At 51.8% G+C, this 22,042-nt stretch overlaps 1 protein-coding gene across 5 annotated transcripts in view; it reads left to right on the top strand.

The window, feature by feature from the left end:
* Window positions 1–22,042, top strand: part of LOC123770789 (protein arginine N-methyltransferase 6) — a 63,450-nt gene that overhangs the window by 29,664 nt on the left and 11,744 nt on the right. For all 5 annotated transcript variants that reach the window (XM_045762948.2, XM_045762956.2, XM_069324542.1 and 2 more), the window contains exons 4-5: window positions 2,564–2,700; window positions 10,572–10,737. In XM_045762948.2, coding sequence (XP_045618904.1) covers window positions 2,564–2,700; window positions 10,572–10,737 — 303 coding nt within the window. The remainder of the gene's footprint in view (window positions 1–2,563; window positions 2,701–10,571; window positions 10,738–22,042) is intronic.

Below are 22,042 nucleotides of genomic sequence, written 5' to 3'. Positions count from 1 at the left end.
TATGGACTCCTGGCCATGGACATCTTCGCGTCGGCGTGGTCCAGGCGTCACCCATTCTATGTGGCGCCTTTATCCGCCTGCGAGGCATTCACAGTGGATGCCTTTTGGCAGGACTGGTCGAGGTGGGGGTACCTGTTCCTCTTCTCCCAGTTCAGCTGTTGCTTCGGGTTCTGGCTCGGTTTGAGCCCATTCCCAAGGAGAATAGTCCTCATGGTCCTTTGGTGGCCGGCCCAGCTTTATTTTCAGACGCTGCTTGATAGGTGTCCGAACCCGGGGCGTTTTCCCGCGGCTCCGCCTCTTTTGGCAGGTCGACTGGTCCTGTACGTTACTGGTTCAGCCTTCTCCTCAGCTCTTCGCGGCTGGTATTTTGACGCGGGTATCACCATCTTTATGGTGATCAGGTGGCTTCATTGATGGTGTCCCACCTGCGAGCTTCGTCTTGGCGATAGTATGATGTTCCTGGTGTTTCTATGCACCGTTTTCATGCTCTTCGTAGGTTGTCTTTTCTTTCGCATTGGGTTGTTTTGTCCTTTCTTGGGTTCTCAGAACTACAGTTATTGGATGTTTCTTACTGTCGCCTCGTTTTGTGCGGCGCTGGCGGAGCCGCTCCGGCTTGCGTTTGGGGTGGCGTCACATCTGCATCCGGCCGACTCATTCGTCACCTGAGCTGTCCTGGTCCTTGATCAGGGTACCCTCTTCTTCTCAGTTTGTGGTAGCCCCTTTGGTTCAAGTTTGGTTTTCATAGACCATATTTTGTTGGCATGGGTCTCTGCAGGTCGGGTCAGGGAGCTTCCGGCTCTTCTGGTGCAGAGGTTTTTGCTCTTTGGTACTGGTGATAAGTGTGTATGTTTGCAGCCTTTCTCAGTCCTTATGGCGACGGCCGAGATGGCTGGTTTCCGGAGGGGTCCTTTGGATTATTGATGCTTGATTGGTTCGGCCGGGGGTGCATCCTGTGTTGTCCGGTAGTGTCTCTTTGCCGTTACCTGCGTACCGTGTCTGGGGATGCGCTTTGGGTTGATCCGGTTCCTCTCGTTCCCTGTTTCAGGGCTTGGGTCTCCCAGTTCGTCCGCAGAGTTTTTAAGTCTTCCAACCTGCGGTCTATCCTTGTGCCTGTACTTTTCGGACGTTTGCAGCTTCGCTGCTGTGTTGGTGATGTCTAGGGCTCATTTCGGGCGCGAGGATTTGAGAGTCGCACAGGTTCCTGGCCGCCCATTCTTTATGAGCGTGTCTGCTCCTGTGCATTCTTGTTGCCTTGGGTCGCAGGTTGCAGCCTTTTGTCTCGGCTTCGCATTGCGGAGTTTGTGGCGGCCGCCTCTCGGGTCAGCCCTTTCTTTTCCTTCTCTTTGGGTATGAAGCTCCAGGGAGCCGTAGGGGCTCCCCACAGAAAACCAACATTGAATGTAATGAAACGCCATTTTCTGGGTGAGCCCCGTAGGCTCTTTGGCAACCCTCCCTCCCACCGGTCGGCGTTTTTTTTCGTGTTGGTTGAAGCTTAACTTCCGAACTGATGCTAGGAAGCCGGTGTAGTGAGGTCCGGGGCTCCCCCCCCTCCCCCTTTCAGAGCGGGGAGACCTGCGCGGACGATCGGCGCGACAGTAAAGTGTGATGTTTGCTTGTTTGCTTGTTTCCTTGGGATTGTAGGGAGTTTCTACCTCTCTGTTCAGTTTTATGTTTTAGTTTTTTACCATGTGGGGTTTGTTTTGTTATGCCTACCTTTCTGGGTGCCTAACCCTGGCCGATGGCAGATAAGGAAAACCCAAACCATAAGGGGGTTTTCCAGGGCCATTGCTCCCTGAAACCTCTCTGAAGGGGTCAGGTTCTGGCGCTGGTCCCTGGTAGGTCTGAACTCCTTAGCTAATGTCCCGGTCTAATATAACATATATTAGCCCGATAAGCTCCAAGGAACCTCCGGGGCTCACCCAGAGAATGGCGTTTCATTACATTCAACGATGATTTTTTGCCAGACTTCCCTACCATATTGCGGCTAAAATATGCCACTTACGATTTTTTTGTTATTCTTTCCATGATCAGGGAACACAAATGAACACTTATAAGACGAAAGAATTTTTTTGGAATTTTTTTTTTGCACCTGTGGGTGTTGAAGCCATTTGGACCCCTCGCTGTTTAAGGGTTAAAGCAAATGAGAAAAAGAAGACACAAGTTAGGGGGGGGGGGGGTTGAGTGAAGAGTGGCATTTGTTCATGTAAGAATATTTAGCATTGAATATGCTGTCATTGTGGATACTTTCTTTGGTCACCTACAAGCCATATGTAATTAGTGAAAGTTTCAGTATACATATGGCTACATATCAAATATCGGCTAACTTTCTTGCATTGTGTCTTTGGTGTCAAGTATATTTTGGACTTGAAATATTGTAGATCTTGTATATAGGCATGTTCAAATGTAATCGAAAAGTATAGGTCTGAGATCCCAATACAGTACAGTAGTAACATTGAAGTATTATGTATTGCTTTGCAATTAATGACACGCTATTTGTTTTTAGCTTAGAAAGATAGTATTGGGCTAATTCAAATGATATTTAAAGACTTTATTTGATGTATAGTATTACAGGGCAAGGCCGAGGAAGTTGTATTGCCGGAGAAGGTGGACATTGTTGTGAGTGAGTGGATGGGGTACATGCTCCTATATGAGACCATGTTGCCCTCGGTCCTTTACGTCAGAGACAAATGGCTCAAACCTGTAAGTAATGAATGCCATTAATAACATCCTTATGCTTTGTGCGTAAGAAGCAACCTCAGATGACTGGATATTTGGCACGATATTAATTGTTTTAAGAAATTTCTAGTGTATAGTTTCCACTAAACAAAAAATTTAAGTTTAAGAAAATTGTTGTTAAATTTTAATGTTATTAACACTGAGAAGTTCATTATGTTATGTACAAAGTTATAAGCAATGGATACTTACAGTATGATGGAAATTTGAGAGAAGATAAAGACATTTTATTGTATGCATTTGAGTTCGGTGTACTACACATTTGTCCCGGCTTGCCATTTTTTTTTTTGTATAATTACTTAGAGCTCAAGTTTTCAAACAGGGTGTGAATCTTTATTGGTTTGGAGTGTGGAACACCAACTTATGTACACATTACATTACTTTAACAATTATTTTATTAGTAAACTGTACTCACGTGAAGAGTTTAAATCGATTTAAGTCACAGTCACTTGACACTGGAAAATGTTATGAAGTACGTCATAACAACTGTTGGCCGACGGCAATATCAACTAGTGTCTGACTAGAACAAACTTCAGTGTTGGAATGATTTGGCGGGCTTCTTTAGGACCTCAGCAGAGTATCTTGGAAGCCAAATTGTCAATGAATGAATGAATCAATGAGAAACGGGCACTGGAGTCTCCTCCAATCATGTAAGCCTAGACATGTCAGCTGTCTAGGAAATTTGATCCCGGTGCCCCTCTTATCTCTCCTTGTGGGCTAGAAGTCACTTTCTACAGTGCTCAAAATAGCCGACTCTGCAACTCCTAGCTGCTATGTCATGCATGCTTCACTCGTCATAATTAACCATACACTGGATATACAACAGCCATTGTGATACCATTATGCTGCTGGCAATGTAGGCTTCCCAGCAGCATCCAACATTCCAGACTAAAGTCCAGACAAATATTTTAGGGGTAGTGCATTAAGGTGTATGTGGGCTCTGGCACTCAAATGCGAAGATTTTCCCTAATGAGTGCACCAAGATGTACACCTCTTAAGTTCCTTGTGGAATCACTTTCTCACTGGTTCATGTCTTAAGATTTGGCCTGGTCCTTGTCCTTTTTTGTTTCCTCCCCATTTTTGCATCTGCTGTTTACAGAAGATGCTAGACCTAGTTCTTTTGGCTGCAGTAGTGGCTTTTGAGCAGCTCGGTTGCCTGTTTTTGCAGTGGGATCCTGCTCCTGCTGCTGGAGGAGGTTTTGGGATAGGTCAACACCTTTTGTTGGTTGGAATAGGCTTCTAGACGAGTCAAATTCCCAGGCCATTGTGCTGCTCTTGGTTGGTGTCATTCTTGCACATCATGTAGGGTTGTGTCATATCTGGGTTCTTCATGCAGTCTTTTTGTTGGCACTATGTAAAGATGTCTAGCTTGTCTTACATACTCTTGACTCCATGTGTGGCTTTCCAGGTAGTGTTCTTGGGCCTATAGGGAAGGTGGTCCTCCAGCCCATCCTAAGGTTCCCAACGTCAAGAAAATGGTCAATTTAAAGTGGTCTCTCCTAACCTACCAGAGCACCCAAAACAAAAAAATGGGACAGTATGTCACTTTTGCGAGCCTCTTCCATTTTGTAGTGTGACAATTTTTGGCTTTATGTATAGCATATGAGTGAAATGTGACGTTCTTTGTAAGAGAACAGGTTGGGTCCTCAACCTCTCTTTGGGTGTTGGGGTTCAGAGCCGAGCTGTTTACTGTGCAGCTCCTCTCGGTCATCATAGTGGTTGGATGCTGGAGTGGTCAAGTTTACCCCTGGTCTGCAGTGGGTGTTCCGGTTGTTTCCGATCCCCAAGTATCATTTGCCAGACTTGTGGTACATTCTCGACTTTTTGGGTTTGAATCACTTCATTCCTTGTCCAGCTTTCCACGTGACCACCTTAGTTCAGGTCTGCTTGGGGTTGCTGGCAGATTCCTGGATTTATGCGACGTCGATTGACATGTTACTAATCATCCCCAGTTCAAGGACTGGTTGGATTTTGTAATTACCTAAGTGTAGTTACTTAGAGGATGAGAGCTACGCTCGTGGTGTCCCGTCTTCCCAGCACTCTTTGTCATATAACGCTTTGAAACTATTGACGGTTTTGGCCTCCACCACCTTCTCACCTAATTTGTTCCAACCGTCTACCACTCTGTTTGCAAAAGTGAATTTTCTTATATTTCTTCAGGATTTGTGGTGGAGGTGTCAAGCTTACTGCTTCTGGATTCTAACTTTGGCTCGGATCTGGCTCCCCCACATTCACTAGGTGTGGGTGTAGTGTTTTGTCACCTTTGTGCATTAGGGGTTCATGTCTTAACGTATCTCGATGACTGGTTTGGGATTTGGCCAGTCCCAATGTCTGCAAGCCAAAGATCAGGTTCTTTCCCAGCTCGCCATGTTCAGGTTTCTGGTGAATTAGTGAAAGTTTCATTTGGTTCGATGACAGGGTTTGGACCTGGTTGGACCTGGTCTAGGATTCTCAGCTGACTTTCATCTTCCTTCCACCTGCATCCCTGATGTGTTTAGATGCATGTCTGGTTGGTGGTGGTGAATCTGTGGGTTGCCCATCATTTGCTCAAGCAGCTGTGCAAGAATGAACTTTCCTGCATGGTGTATCCTCTGGGCAAGGTTTGGCTCCAGACACTGTACCATTTTCTTTGGTTCTGTTCCTTTCGCCACTACCAGTACTGTCAAGCTTCTGGTTCACAAATTTCTTCTTCAAGGTTTTATCCTGTGGCTCCCCCCTTCCCCAGCACTCGATCTTTTTTGGATGTTTTGACTTTGGGCTGGGGATTTGTGGCCAGCACTCATCAGCCACTCGGGATCATTGGATGGGTCTGTTGAGTTAGGCACACAGCATGGAGCACAAGTTTGCAGCCATCTGGCATGCTCTACGGTGGCTTTTGTCTCCCAGTGGGCTCTGTGGTCCAGCTGCAGTCCAACTGCTCCCTGAGGAAATTTGATCCCAGTGCCCCCTCATCTCCCCTTGTGGGCTGGAAGTCACTTTCCACTTTCACTGGTTCATTGTCTGAATCACAGTGGTGGGGGGTCCCTATGGTCTCTCTCTTGTGGGGCTGGACTCTACGAGTAGCTTGTCTTCTGGATTATCTGGGTTTCGCTCCGTATTGTTCACATTTAAGGCACTTCGAATGTTTTGACAGACAGTCTCTCAACTTTGCCCCATCACCATGGAGTGGGCCCTAGATGACATGTTATCTTGGCTTTGAGACATACAGCTACCCTGAGGTGGACTACTTCGCGTTGGTGTGGAACCAGCACTATGTGAGTTCCATCTACTAAACACAGTAGATGCCTTCTGGCTGGACTGGGGATAATGGTGGTTTCTTTATCTCTTCCCTCCAGTTCACCTGTTGCTTCAGGTTCTGTTTAGACAAGAAGTTTTTCTTGCAGGGTTCTGTTGGGTCTTCTTTGGCTGGCCCAGCCATAGTTTCTGGTCCTTTGGGCTTGTTGTCCAAACCCATGTTTTTTTTAACTGTTAGGCCCAGAGATGTTTTTGGTGGTTTGAGGATCTCTTCCAATCTACACGTTTAGAGTTTTTGACCTGTTTACTGCTCATTGTGTGGTCTGTAGATGACAGGTTTTTTTAGGGTCTCGCCTGCATACCAGAATTACAGATACCTGTGGTGGTCGTTGTACTGACAGCATAAGTTTTCTTGGTGTTCCTTCCATCTTTTGACTTCTCTTTGTTGCTTGTCCTGATTTTCTGTACCTTTCATTTTTGTCTTGGTTCTTTAGGCTTCTCATGCTGAGCACTCATTTCAGTACTGACCTTGTCTCGTTCAGCCATGGTAGAACCAATACTATTGGTGTCGGTGTTGACTCATCGTCGACCCTGTTTCCAGTTTTCTCTGGCACTTTTTCACTTACAGCCTGTTCATGCTCCTCCTAAGCTGGCTCAGTCTTTGGATAAGGTTTTGGTTTTCTCTCTCTACCTCAGTTTTCTGTTGCCCATTTGATCCAGGATTGGTCTTCAAGGCTGTGTATTCATTGGCCCTCACTTCCAGTTGTCAGGTTAGGGAGTATCACTCTCTCCTCCAGCAAACTCTCCTCCTACAAGGAACGTCACTTTTCGCTCGTATGCGTTACATAAGGCCAAAAATTCTCGTACTAGAAAATGGAAGCCGCTGGTGAAAGTGACGTACTGTCTCATTTTCTGTTTTGGGTCCTCTGGTAGGCTAGGAGAGGACATTTTAAATTTGACTGTTTTCATGATGTTGGGAAACCTTAGAAGGATGGGCTGATTGACAATCTCACTCTCTGCTGTCAGAATGATGACTCCAATGACAGCTCCAAAGAAGGTGCCAAGCCAGGGAGACTTTGTGCCTTCTTTTGATTATTACTTGCATTTGATGCAGTATCGTCCTGTGCCACCAATCATGGCTTTAAGTTCTCTACAACTAAGACTACTGCTATGACTTTTACTCGGAAGCAGGTTGTTTTTCGTCCACCATTGTCGCTTTAAGATAGTTCCCTTCTGTATAAAAATTGTGCTAAACTTTTGGGGTTGATCTTTGACTCCCATTTGTCTTGGTCACCTTGTATCTCGTATCTCTTACCTTAGAATTGAGTGCTTGAAGGCCCTTACCTTACTTAAATTGTCCCACACTTCCTGGAGAGCTGATAGCTGTCCTGCCTACCCCTCTGCCTCTTTGACTCAACTTCATCTTGATGCTCTGCACTACACTGGATTATGCCTCGGCTCTGATGCCTTTCATTCATCCCTTACCCTGAACCTGTATGCTGAAACCAGTCATGCGTCTACAGGATCGTTGTGATCGCTACCTTGCGTGGTCCCTGCAACATCCTCACTTTCTCTTATGCCGTGCTTTGACTGTTGCCCCCTCATGTGGGTCCTGTTCCCTTTCACCACCACCTTTTTTTTCTGTACTGATGTCGTACTGCAAGATTCCCTCTCAGTTCATGTTTGCAATATATCTCCGTGTGTCGTTCCATCATTGCCCCCTTTGGAGGGTCCCAGTTGGAAAGATTTGCAAGACCTTGACCCCACATGGTAAAGGCTTCTACCTCTCCTACAGTTATGAAATGCCTTTTCCTTGAACAATTTTTCCTCACACTCTTGCTCCTTTGCCCTTGTCACAGACAGATCTAAGTCTACTGACAGTGGACTTGTCTTTCCTCACCAAACCTACATGTGCCACCTACCTCCCGAGATTAGCATCTTCACGGCGAAAATTTATGCAATCTTGTATGCACTTTGCCAACTGCTTTCCCGACGTCAGTGTTCCTTTGTCATTGTGGTCGACTCCCGCAGTGCCCTCGTGGCCCCTGGAGTCATTTATCCTAATGCCTCCTGTGGTGGTAAACTTTCAGCATTTGCTGTTTATATCTAGCAGATTTAAGTCAGGCGAGTTTTGCTAGGTTCCCAGCCCTATTGGTATTACCTTAATGAACGTTCGGATACTACCATTAAGAAAGCTGTCCACACTTGTCCTATTTCCACAAAAGACATTCCTTATTCAGATTTCTAGACATTCATTCCTCAATTGTTGGTGTGAGGTCACAGGTAACAAACTGTGCATGCTTGAAAGTAACCTATCTCCTTGACCTTCCTCCTGCCACCATAATAGACAGTGGGAAATGGCTTTGGCTAGGTTACCTATTGGCCATACACGCTTACCTCATGGACATTTAATGGAATGCCACCCTGCTGCTGCTTGTCCAAACTGCATTTTCCCATTCACAGTTGTGTACCTCCTTGTCTAATGTTCTGATTTTCAAGACGATCCTATGTCTTGTTTTTGTAATGTCCCTCAACAAAATCCTTGATGAATCCGATACCTTTGATATCGCTCACCTTATGTGCTTTTGTTCCTGTATTTGGTGTCCCCTGTGATATTTAGCACCTTTTGAATATGCCTGCAACCCTGTTGGTGCTACATAGTCTCCCTGGCTTGATGCCTTCTTTTGATAATTACTTCCAGACTGGGGGATTTGCACCTTTGATCTTGGAGTAGTGCTCTTCACTTGCTGCCGCCTTCTTCCTTTTTGGCTAAGAATGAGATGACTAGTTTTTAGAGGAAATCCTTTGGCAATTGATGCCTGGTTAGCCTGAGGGGTGCATCATTTGTTATGTCTAGTTGCTGCCATTTGCTGTTGACCTCTGTGTCACTATTGATACATTATGGGGTCCTCTGTGGTCTAGTTGCTGCCATTTGCTGTTGACCTCTGTGTCACTATTGATACATTATGGGGTCCTCTGTGGTCTAGTTGCTGCCATTTGCTGTTGACCTCTGTGTCACTAGTGATACATTAGGGGGTCCTCTGTGGTCTAGTTGCTGCCATTTGCTGTTGACCTCTGTGTCACTAGTGATACATTATGGGGTCCTCTGTGGTCTTGTTGCTGCCATTTGCTGTTGACCTCTGTGTCACTAGTGATACATTAGGGGGTCCTCTGTGGTCTTGTTGCTGCCATTTGCTGTTGACTTCTGTGCCACTAGTGATACATTAGGGGGTCCTCTGTGGTCTTGTTGCTGCCATTTACTGTTGACCTCTGTGTCACTAGTGATACATTAGGGGGGGGGGGTGCTCTGTGGTCTGCCCCGGGCTTGTGTGGTTTTTGGGCAGTTGACTCATCACTAACTCCTGTTTCTCGGGGGCTACATTCCATGGCTTTTCTCCACCCTTGATGAGTGCCCCTTTTGTTTTTCCTTCCATGGGGACACAGCAACAGGGACCTACATAGGAACCCTCCCAAAAAAACAAGCGCTAAATGTAATGAAGCACATCTTTCTGGTGCATCCTTAATGGCACCTTGGGGGGCTCCTTGGGACCCTACCTTCCCCATTCAGGGGGTTGGTTTTTCCATCTCCCTAACTTAACGACCGAGGTGTCGAGGCTTGGGGATCGAGGAGGAAGGAGGCGCTGTTCCTTGGTGGTGTGTAGGCAGAACTGTCAAGAGAACTGCTTCATGACTGGGTGATTTGTGTGTGTTGTGGCTTTACTGTCCTGTTGTCTATGCTTTGTTTACCCTGGCTTTCCATTCACCTGGGCTGTAAGACACTCGAACTGCGGACCCCATGTGTGTGTGAGGCCGAAGCTCTCTCTTATATTTTATCCTGGCTGTTTGTATGTTTTGGCTCGATCACCTTTCTGTTTTTTTTTTATGGGTAGGGTGATCTAGAATCCCTGCTCCCTATACCATTTAGAAGGCAAGCTGGTTTTTGCCTCTTGTTCCCAGTAGGCATATATATCATACAAGGGCCTGGCAAGAATTGTGTTGCGTGAAACTTGCCATGCAGCAATTACCAAAGGAGCCACCGAGGACCAACCAGAAATAGGCATTTCATTACATTCAGTGGTATTTTTATGCATTTTCATTCTTATCTTTCATTGGACAATTCCATCCTGCCTTTATCACCCTCTCTACTAATGCTCCTTTATCACCAGGCTGCGCTCGTGCCACACAGATCATAACCTGAGATATTTCTGTTCGGCACTACAGTACCTCCTAAAATTATCACTTTTAATTATGACCAAACCACACACCAGAAGATGAGAAGACGACGACATTTTGGTCCGTTCCGGACCATTATCAAGTCAATTGTGATAATGATCACAATCGACATGATAATGGTTCAGGACGGACCGAAACGTCGTCGTCTCCTCATCTTATGATGTGTGGTCTGGTCATCATACCTTCACCTACGTTATTGTGACTCATCATCTGCATAGTGCTTTTTAATAACATTTTAATAGTTTTAGGACATTAAGCCCTTATAACAAATAGGTTTTGTAAATAAATTTCTGAAGGTAAATATTGTTTATTTGACTTTCATTTTGTCTTCTGTAATAATTCAAATGTAATGGGCCTTGTGTTGCATACAGGGGGGCAAAATGTATCCGGAGAGAGCGGCACTGTACATGGCTCTGGGTGAAGCACAGTGGATTACCAAGTACGAGGAAGGAACGTACGACTTTTGGGTTTCCCTCAACCATGTTTACAACATCGACATGTCTCTCTTGGCTGACCATGCTGTTGCCAGATACAAAGGTACAAATTATATTGAGTGTTTTCTTAGCTGTGGCCAATTGTCATTTCTGTTTTTTATTATATAAACCAAAGCCAACAAAATTCACGAAGAGATCGTAAGCATTTTAAGTATACTGTATTTAAAAAATGCTGCATTCAAAGTAAATAAATATTTTTCAATTTAAATTTAAAAAAAAACAAAATTCAATTTACATTAGAGCATATGGTTGTAATAAACAGAATAATTGTGTGACCCCTTAGAGAGTTGGTGTGGTGTTGGGCGGGGCTGATGGAGTGCCGGTGTGTTGACAAGTCTTTACTGAGGGCTCATGGCCACACCATCACTTCTGTTGAGCTGCAGCTCTGCCAGTTCCGTCAAGCAGCACATCACGACTCCACTTGGTCTGTACTGCTGCACACCACCACCACTACACCAGTACCGTCCAGCCACATGCCTCCACTACTCTAGTCCCATCCAGCCACATGCCTCCACTACACCAGTACCGTCCAGCCACATGCCTCCACTACACCAGTACCGTCCAGCCACGTGCCTCCACTACACCAGTACCGTCCAGCCACATGCCTCCACTACACCAGTACCGTCCAGCCACATGCCTCCACTACACCAGTACCGTCCAGCCACATGCCTCCACTACACCAGTACCGTCCAGCCACGTGCCTCCACTACACCAGTACCGTCCAGCCACATGCCTCCACTACACCAGTACCGTCCAGCCACATGCCTCCACTACACCAGTACCGTCCAGCCACATGCCTCCACTACACCAGTACCGTCCAGCCACGTGCCTCCACTACACCAGTACCGTCCAGCCACATGCCTCCACTACACCAGTACCGTCCAGCCACGTGCCTCCACTACACCAGTACCGTCCAGCCACATGCCTCCACTACACCAGTACCGTCCAGCCACATGCCTCCACTACACCAGTACCGTCCAGCCACATGCCTCCACTACACCAGTACTGTCCAGCCACATGCCTCCACTACACCAGTACTGTCCAGCCACGTGCCTCCACTACACCAGTACTGTCCAGCCACGTGCCTCCACTACACCAGTACTGTCCAGCCACATGCCTCCACTACACCAGTACTGTCCAGCCACATGCCTCCACTACACCAGTACCGTCCAGCCACATGCCTCCACTACACCAGTACTGTCCAGCCACGTGCCTCCACTACACCTGTACCGTCCAGCCACATGCCTCCACTACACCAGTACTGTCCAGCCACATGCCTCCACTACACCAGTACCGTCCAGCCACATGCCTCCACTACACCAGTACTGTCCAGCCACATGCCTCCACTACACCAGTACTGTCCAGCCATGTGCCTCCACTACACCAGTACTGTCCAGCCACATGCCTCCACTACACCAGTACTGTCCAGCCACGTGCCTCCACTACACCAGTACCGTCCAGCCACATGCCTCCACTACACCAGTACTGTCCAGCCACGTGCCTCCACTACACCAGTACCGTCCAGCCACATGCCTCCACTACACCAGTACTGTCCAGCCACATGCCTCCACTACACCAGTACCGTCCAGCCACATGCCTCCACTACACCAGTACTGTCCAGCCACATGCCTCCACTACACCAGTACTGTCCAGCCACGTGCCTCCACTACACCAGTACTGTCCAGCCACATGCCTCCACTACACCAGTACTGTCCAGCCACATGCCTCCACTACACCAGTACCGTCCAGCCACATGCGTCCACTACACCAGTACTGTCCAGCCACGTGCCTCCACTACACCAGTACCGTCCAGCCACATGCCTCCACTACACCAGTACTGTCCAGCCACATGCCTCCACTACACCAGTACCGTCCAGCCACATGCCTCCACTACACCAGTGCTGTCCAGCCACATGCCTCCACTACACCAGTACTGTCCAGCCACGTGCCTCCACTACACCAGTACTGTCCAGCCACATGCCTCCACTACACCAGTACCGTCCAGCCACATGCCTCCACTACACCAGTACTGTCCAGCCACATGCCTCCACTACACCAGTACCGTCCAGCCACGTGCCTCCACTACACCAGTACTGTCCAGCCACGTGCCTCCACTACACCAGTACCGTCCAGCCACATGCCTCCACTACACCAGTACCGTCCAGCCACATGCCTCCACTACACCAGTACTGTCCAGCCACATGCCTCCACTACACCAGTACCGTCCAGCCACATGCCTCCACTACACCAGTACCGTCCAGCCACGTATCTCCACTACACCAGTACTGTCCAGCCACGTGTCTCCACTACACCAGTACCGTCCAGCCACATGCCTCCACTACACCAGTACTGTCCAGCCACATGCCTCCACTACACCAGTACCGTCCAGCCACATGCCTCCACTACACCAGTACTGTCCAGCCACATGCCTCCACTACACCAGTACCGTCCAGCCACGTATCTCCACTACACCAGTACTGTCCAGCCACGTGTCTCCACTACACCAGTACCGTCCAGCCACATGCCTCCACTACACCAGTACTGTCCAGCCACGTATCTCCACTACACCAGTACTGTCCAGCCACATGCCTCCACTACACCAGTACTGTCCAGCCACGTATCTCCACTACACCAGTACTGTCCAGCCACATGCCTCCACTACACCAGTACTGTCCAGCCACGTGCCTCCACTACACCAGTACTGTCCAGCCACATGCCTCCACTACACCAGTACTGTCCAGCCACGTATCTCCACTACACCAGTACTGTCCAGCCACGTGCCTCCACTACACCAGTACCGTCCAGCCACATGCCTCCACTACACCAGTACTGTCCAGCCACGTATCTCCACTACACCAGTACCGTCCAGCCACGTATCTCCACTACACCAGTACCGTCCAGCCACATGCCTCCACTACACCAGTACCGTCCAGCCACGTGCCTCCACTACACCAGTACCGTCCAGCCACATGCCTCCACTACACCAGTACCGTCCAGCCACGTATCTCCACTACACCAGTACCGTCCAGCCACATGCCTCCACTACACCAGTACTGTCCAGCCACATGCCTCCACTACACCAGTACCGTCCAGCCACGTATCTCCACTACACCAGTACTGTCCAGCCACATGCCTCCACTACACCAGTACCGTCCAGCCACGTATCTCCACTACACCAGTACTGTCCAGCCACGTGTCTCCACTACACCAGTACTGTCCAGCCACATGCCTCCACTACACCAGTACTGTCCAGCCACATGCCTCCACTACACCAGTACTGTCCAGCCACGTATCTCCACTACACCAGTACTGTCCAGCCACGTGTCTCCACTACACCAGTACTGTCCAGCCACGTATCTCCACTACACCAGTACCGTCCAGCCACGTATCTCCACTACACCAGTACTGTCCAGCCACGTGTCTCCACTACACCAGTACTGTCCAGCCACATGCCTCCACTACACCAGTACCGTCCAGCCACATGCCTCCACTACACCAGTACCGTCCAGCCACGTGCCTCCACTACACCAGTACCGTCCAGCCACATGCCTCCACTACACCAGTACCGTCCAGCCACATGCCTCCACTACACCAGTACCGTCCAGCCACATGCCTCCACTACTCTAGTCCCGTCCAGCCACATGCCTCCACTACTCTAGTCCCGTCCAGCCACATGCCTCCACTACACCAGTACCGTCCAGCCACATGCCTCCACTACTCTAGTCCCGTCCAGCCACATGCCTCCACTACACCAGTACCGTCCAGCCACATGCCTCCACTACACCAGTACCGTCCAGCCACATGCCTCCACTACTCTAGTCCCGTCCAGCCACATGCCTCCACTACACCAGTACCGTCCAGCCACATGCCTCCACTACTCTAGTCCCGTCCAGCCACATGCCTCCACTACACCAGTACCGTCCAGCCACATGCCTCCACTACTCTAGTCCCGTCCAGCCACATGCCTCCACTACACCAGTACCGTCCAGCCACATGCCTCCACTACTCTAGTCCCGTCCAGCCACATGCCTCCACTACACCAGTACCGTCCAGCCACATGCCTCCACTACTCTAGTCCCGTCCAGCCACATGCCTCCACTACACCAGTACCGTCCAGCCACATGCCTCCACTACTCTAGTCCCGTCCAGCCACATGCCTCCACTACACCAGTACCGTCCAGCCACATGCCTCCACTACACCAGTACCGTCCAGCCACATGCCTCCACTACACCAGTACTGTCCAGCCACGTGCCTCCACTACACCAGTACCGTCCAGCCACATGCCTCCACTACACCAGTACTGTCCAGCCACGTGCCTCCACTACACCAGTACCGTCCAGCCACATGCCTCCACTACACCAGTACCGTCCAGCCACATGCCTCCACTACTCTAGTCCCGTCCAGCCACATGCCTCCACTACACCAGTACCGTCCAGCCACATGCCTCCACTACTCTAGTCCCGTCCAGCCACGTGTCTCCACTACACCAGTACCGTCCAGCCACGTGTCTCCACTACACCAGTACCGTCCAGCCACATGCCTCCACTACACCAGTACCGTCCAGCCACGTGCCTCCACTACACCAGTACCGTCCAGCCACATGCCTCCACTACACCAGTACTGTCCAGCCACATGTTTCCACTACACCAGTACTGTCCAGCCACATGCCTCCACTACACCAGTACCGTCCAGCCACGTATCTCCACTACACCAGTACCGTCCAGCCACGTATCTCCACTACACCAGTACCGTCCAGCCACGTGTCTCCACTACACCAGTACTGTCCAGCCACGTGCCTCCACTACACCAGTACCGTCCAGCCACATGCCTCCACTACACCAGTACCGTCCAGCCACGTGCCTCCACTACACCAGTACTGTCCAGCCACATGCCTCCACTACACCAGTACCGTCCAGCCACGTATCTCCACTACACCAGTACCGTCCAGCCACGTATCTCCACTACACCAGTACTGTCCAGCCACGTATCTCCACTACACCAGTACTGTCCAGCCACGTGCCTCCACTACACCAGTACTGTCCAGCCACAGGCCTCCACTACACCAGTACCGTCCAGCCACATGCCTCCACTACACCAGTACTGTCCAGCCACGTGCCTCCACTACACCAGTACTGTCCAGCCATGTGCCTCCACTACACCAGTACTGTCCAGCCACATGCCTCCACTACACCAGTACTGTCCAGCCACGTGCCTCCACTACACCAGTACCGTCCAGCCACATGCCTCCACTACACCAGTACTGTCCAGCCACGTGCCTCCACTACACCAGTACTGTCCAGCCACATGCCTCCACTACACCAGTACTGTCCAGCCACATGCCTCCACTACACCAGTACCGTCCAGCCACATGCCTCCACTACACCAGTACTGTCCAGCCACATGCCTCCACTACACCAGTACTGTCCAGCCACGTGCCTCCACTACACCAGTACTGTCCAGCCACATGCCTCCACTACACCAGTACTGTCCAGCCACATGCCTCCACTACACCAGTACCGTCCAGCCACATGCGTCCACTACACCAGTACTGTCCAGCCACGTGCCTCCACTACACCAGTACCGTCCAGCCACATGCCTCCACTACACCAGTACTGTCCAGCCACATGCCTCCACTACACCAGTACCGTCCAGCCACATGCCTCCACTACACCAGTGCTGTCCAGCCACATGCCTCCACTACACCAGTACTGTCCAGCCACGTGCCTCCACTACACCAGTACTGTCCAGCCACATGCCTCCACTACACCAGTACCGTCCAGCCACATGCCTCCACTACACCAGTACTGTCCAGCCACATGCCTCCACTACACCAGTACCGTCCAGCCACGTGCCTCCACTACACCAGTACTGTCCAGCCACGTGCCTCCACTACACCAGTACCGTCCAGCCACATGCCTCCACTACACCAGTACCGTCCAGCCACATGCCTCCACTACACCAGTACTGTCCAGCCACATGCCTCCACTACACCAGTACCGTCCAGCCACATGCCTCCACTACACCAGTACCGTCCAGCCACGTATCTCCACTACACCAGTACTGTCCAGCCACGTGTCTCCACTACACCAGTACCGTCCAGCCACATGCCTCCACTACACCAGTACTGTCCAGCCACATGCCTCCACTACACCAGTACCGTCCAGCCACATGCCTCCACTACACCAGTACTGTCCAGCCACATGCCTCCACTACACCAGTACCGTCCAGCCACGTATCTCCACTACACCAGTACTGTCCAGCCACGTGTCTCCACTACACCAGTACCGTCCAGCCACATGCCTCCACTACACCAGTACTGTCCAGCCACGTATCTCCACTACACCAGTACTGTCCAGCCACATGCCTCCACTACACCAGTACTGTCCAGCCACGTATCTCCACTACACCAGTACTGTCCAGCCACATGCCTCCACTACACCAGTACTGTCCAGCCACGTGCCTCCACTACACCAGTACTGTCCAGCCACATGCCTCCACTACACCAGTACTGTCCAGCCACGTATCTCCACTACACCAGTACTGTCCAGCCACGTGCCTCCACTACACCAGTACCGTCCAGCCACATGCCTCCACTACACCAGTACTGTCCAGCCACATGCCTCCACTACACCAGTACCGTCCAGCCACATGCCTCCACTACACCAGTACTGTCCAGCCACATGCCTCCACTACACCAGTACCGTCCAGCCACGTATCTCCACTACACCAGTACCGTCCAGCCACGTATCTCCACTACACCAGTACCGTCCAGCCACATGCCTCCACTACACCAGTACCGTCCAGCCACGTGCCTCCACTACACCAGTACCGTCCAGCCACATGCCTCCACTACACCAGTACCGTCCAGCCACGTATCTCCACTACACCAGTACCGTCCAGCCACATGCCTCCACTACACCAGTACTGTCCAGCCACATGCCTCCACTACACCAGTACCGTCCAGCCACGTATCTCCACTACACCAGTACTGTCCAGCCACGTATCTCCACTACACCAGTACTGTCCAGCCACATGCCTCCACTACACCAGTACCGTCCAGCCACGTATCTCCACTACACCAGTACTGTCCAGCCACGTGTCTCCACTACACCAGTACTGTCCAGCCACATGCCTCCACTACACCAGTACTGTCCAGCCACATGCCTCCACTACACCAGTACCGTCCAGCCACATGCCTCCACTACACCAGTACCGTCCAGCCACGTATCTCCACTACACCAGTACCGTCCAGCCACATGCCTCCACTACACCAGTACTGTCCAGCCACGTGTCTCCACTACACCAGTACTGTCCAGCCACGTGTCTCCACTACACCAGTACTGTCCAGCCACGTATCTCCACTACACCAGTACTGTCCAGCCACGTGTCTCCACTACACCAGTACTGTCCAGCCACGTATCTCCACTACACCAGTACCGTCCAGCCACGTATCTCCACTACACCAGTACTGTCCAGCCACGTGTCTCCACTACACCAGTACTGTCCAGCCACGTATCTCCACTACACCAGTACTGTCCAGCCACGTATCTCCACTACACCAGTACTGTCCAGCCACGTGTCTCCACTACACCAGTACCGTCCAGCCACATGCCTCCACTACACCAGTACCGTCCAGCCACGTGCCTCCACTACACCAGTACCGTCCAGCCACATGCCTCCACTACACCAGTACCGTCCAGCCACATGCCTCCACTACACCAGTACCGTCCAGCCACATGCCTCCACTACTCTAGTCCCGTCCAGCCACATGCCTCCACTACTCTAGTCCCGTCCAGCCACATGCCTCCACTACACCAGTACCGTCCAGCCACATGCCTCCACTACTCTAGTCCCGTCCAGCCACATGCCTCCACTACACCAGTACCGTCCAGCCACATGCCTCCACTACACCAGTACCGTCCAGCCACATGCCTCCACTACTCTAGTCCCGTCCAGCCACATGCCTCCACTACACCAGTACCGTCCAGCCACATGCCTCCACTACTCTAGTCCCGTCCAGCCACATGCCTCCACTACACCAGTACCGTCCAGCCACATGCCTCCACTACTCTAGTCCCGTCCAGCCACATGCCTCCACTACACCAGTACCGTCCAGCCACATGCCTCCACTACTCTAGTCCCGTCCAGCCACATGCCTCCACTACACCAGTACCGTCCAGCCACATGCCTCCACTACTCTAGTCCCGTCCAGCCACATGCCTCCACTACACCAGTACCGTCCAGCCACATGCCTCCACTACTCTAGTCCCGTCCAGCCACATGCCTCCACTACACCAGTACCGTCCAGCCACATGCCTCCACTACACCAGTACCGTCCAGCCACATGCCTCCACTACACCAGTACTGTCCAGCCACGTGCCTCCACTACACCAGTACCGTCCAGCCACATGCCTCCACTACACCAGTACTGTCCAGCCACGTGCCTCCACTACACCAGTACCGTCCAGCCACATGCCTCCACTACACCAGTACCGTCCAGCCACATGCCTCCACTACTCTAGTCCCGTCCAGCCACATGCCTCCACTACACCAGTACCGTCCAGCCACATGCCTCCACTACTCTAGTCCCGTCCAGCCACGTGTCTCCACTACACCAGTACCGTCCAGCCACGTGTCTCCACTACACCAGTACCGTCCAGCCACATGCCTCCACTACACCAGTACCGTCCAGCCACGTGCCTCCACTACACCAGTACCGTCCAGCCACATGCCTCCACTACACCAGTACTGTCCAGCCACATGCCTCCACTACACCAGTACTGTCCAGCCACATGCCTCCACTACACCAGTACCGTCCAGCCACGTGCCTCCACTACACCAGTACCGTCCAGCCACATGCCTCCACTACACCAGTACCGTCCAGCCACGTGCCTCCACTACACCAGTACCGTCCAGCCACATGCCTCCACTACACCAGTACTGTCCAGCCACATGCCTCCACTACACCAGTACTGTCCAGCCACGTATCTCCACTACACCAGTACTGTCCAGCCACATGCCTCCACTACACCAGTACCGTCCAGCCACGTGTCTCCACTACACCAGTACCGTCCAGCCACGTGCCTCCACTACACCAGTACCGTCCAGCCACGTGTCTCCACTACACCAGTACTGTCCAGCCACATGCCTCCACTACACCAGTACCGTCCAGCCACGTATCTCCACTACACCAGTACCGTCCAGCCACGTATCTCCACTACACCAGTACCGTCCAGCCACATGCCTCCACTACACCAGTACCGTCCAGCCACGTGCCTCCACTACACCAGTACCGTCCAGCCACATGCCTCCACTACACCAGTACCGTCCAGCCACGTATCTCCACTACACCAGTACTGTCCAGCCACGTATCTCCACTACACCAGTACTGTCCAGCCACATGCCTCCACTACACCAGTACCGTCCAGCCACGTATCTCCACTACACCAGTACTGTCCAGCCACGTGTCTCCACTACACCAGTACTGTCCAGCCACATGCCTCCACTACACCAGTACTGTCCAGCCACATGCCTCCACTACACCAGTACCGTCCAGCCACATGCCTCCACTACACCAGTACCGTCCAGCCACGTATCTCCACTACACCAGTACCGTCCAGCCACATGCCTCCACTACACCAGTACTGTCCAGCCACGTGTCTCCACTACACCAGTACTGTCCAGCCACGTGTCTCCACTACACCAGTACTGTCCAGCCACGTATCTCCACTACACCAGTACTGTCCAGCCACGTGTCTCCACTACACCAGTACTGTCCAGCCACGTATCTCCACTACACCAGTACCGTCCAGCCACATGCCTCCACTACACCAGTACCGTCCAGCCACGTGCCTCCACTACACCAGTACCGTCCAGCCACATGCCTCCACTACACCAGTACCGTCCAGCCACATGCCTCCACTACACCAGTACCGTCCAGCCACATGCCTCCACTACTCTAGTCCCGTCCAGCCACATGCCTCCACTACTCTAGTCCCGTCCAGCCACATGCCTCCACTACACCAGTACCGTCCAGCCACATGCCTCCACTACTCTAGTCCCGTCCAGCCACATGCCTCCACTACACCAGTACCGTCCAGCCACATGCCTCCACTACACCAGTACCGTCCAGCCACATGCCTCCACTACTCTAGTCCCGTCCAGCCACATGCCTCCACTACACCAGTACCGTCCAGCCACATGCCTCCACTACTCTAGTCCCGTCCAGCCACATGCCTCCACTACACCAGTACCGTCCAGCCACATGCCTCCACTACTCTAGTCCCGTCCAGCCACATGCCTCCACTACACCAGTACCGTCCAGCCACATGCCTCCACTACTCTAGTCCCGTCCAGCCACATGCCTCCACTACACCAGTACCGTCCAGCCACATGCCTCCACTACTCTAGTCCCGTCCAGCCACATGCCTCCACTACACCAGTACCGTCCAGCCACATGCCTCCACTACTCTAGTCCCGTCCAGCCACATGCCTCCACTACACCAGTACCGTCCAGCCACATGCCTCCACTACACCAGTACCGTCCAGCCACATGCCTCCACTACACCAGTACTGTCCAGCCACGTGCCTCCACTACACCAGTACCGTCCAGCCACATGCCTCCACTACACCAGTACTGTCCAGCCACGTGCCTCCACTACACCAGTACCGTCCAGCCACATGCCTCCACTACACCAGTACCGTCCAGCCACATGCCTCCACTACTCTAGTCCCGTCCAGCCACATGCCTCCACTACACCAGTACCGTCCAGCCACATGCCTCCACTACTCTAGTCCCGTCCAGCCACGTGTCTCCACTACACCAGTACCGTCCAGCCACGTGTCTCCACTACACCAGTACCGTCCAGCCACATGCCTCCACTACACCAGTACCGTCCAGCCACGTGCCTCCACTACACCAGTACCGTCCAGCCACATGCCTCCACTACACCAGTACTGTCCAGCCACATGCCTCCACTACACCAGTACTGTCCAGCCACATGCCTCCACTACACCAGTACCGTCCAGCCACGTGCCTCCACTACACCAGTACCGTCCAGCCACATGCCTCCACTACACCAGTACCGTCCAGCCACGTGCCTCCACTACACCAGTACCGTCCAGCCACATGCCTCCACTACACCAGTACTGTCCAGCCACATGCCTCCACTACACCAGTACTGTCCAGCCACGTATCTCCACTACACCAGTACTGTCCAGCCACATGCCTCCACTACACCAGTACCGTCCAGCCACGTGTCTCCACTACACCAGTACCGTCCAGCCACGTGCCTCCACTACACCAGTACCGTCCAGCCACGTGTCTCCACTACACCAGTACTGTCCA

The sequence above is a fragment of the Procambarus clarkii genome, chromosome 14, assembly GCF_040958095.1.
Source record: "Procambarus clarkii isolate CNS0578487 chromosome 14, FALCON_Pclarkii_2.0, whole genome shotgun sequence".
Classification (NCBI taxonomy): domain Eukaryota; kingdom Metazoa; phylum Arthropoda; class Malacostraca; order Decapoda; family Cambaridae; genus Procambarus; species Procambarus clarkii.
This window is presented reverse-complemented; position numbering and strand designations above follow the sequence as displayed.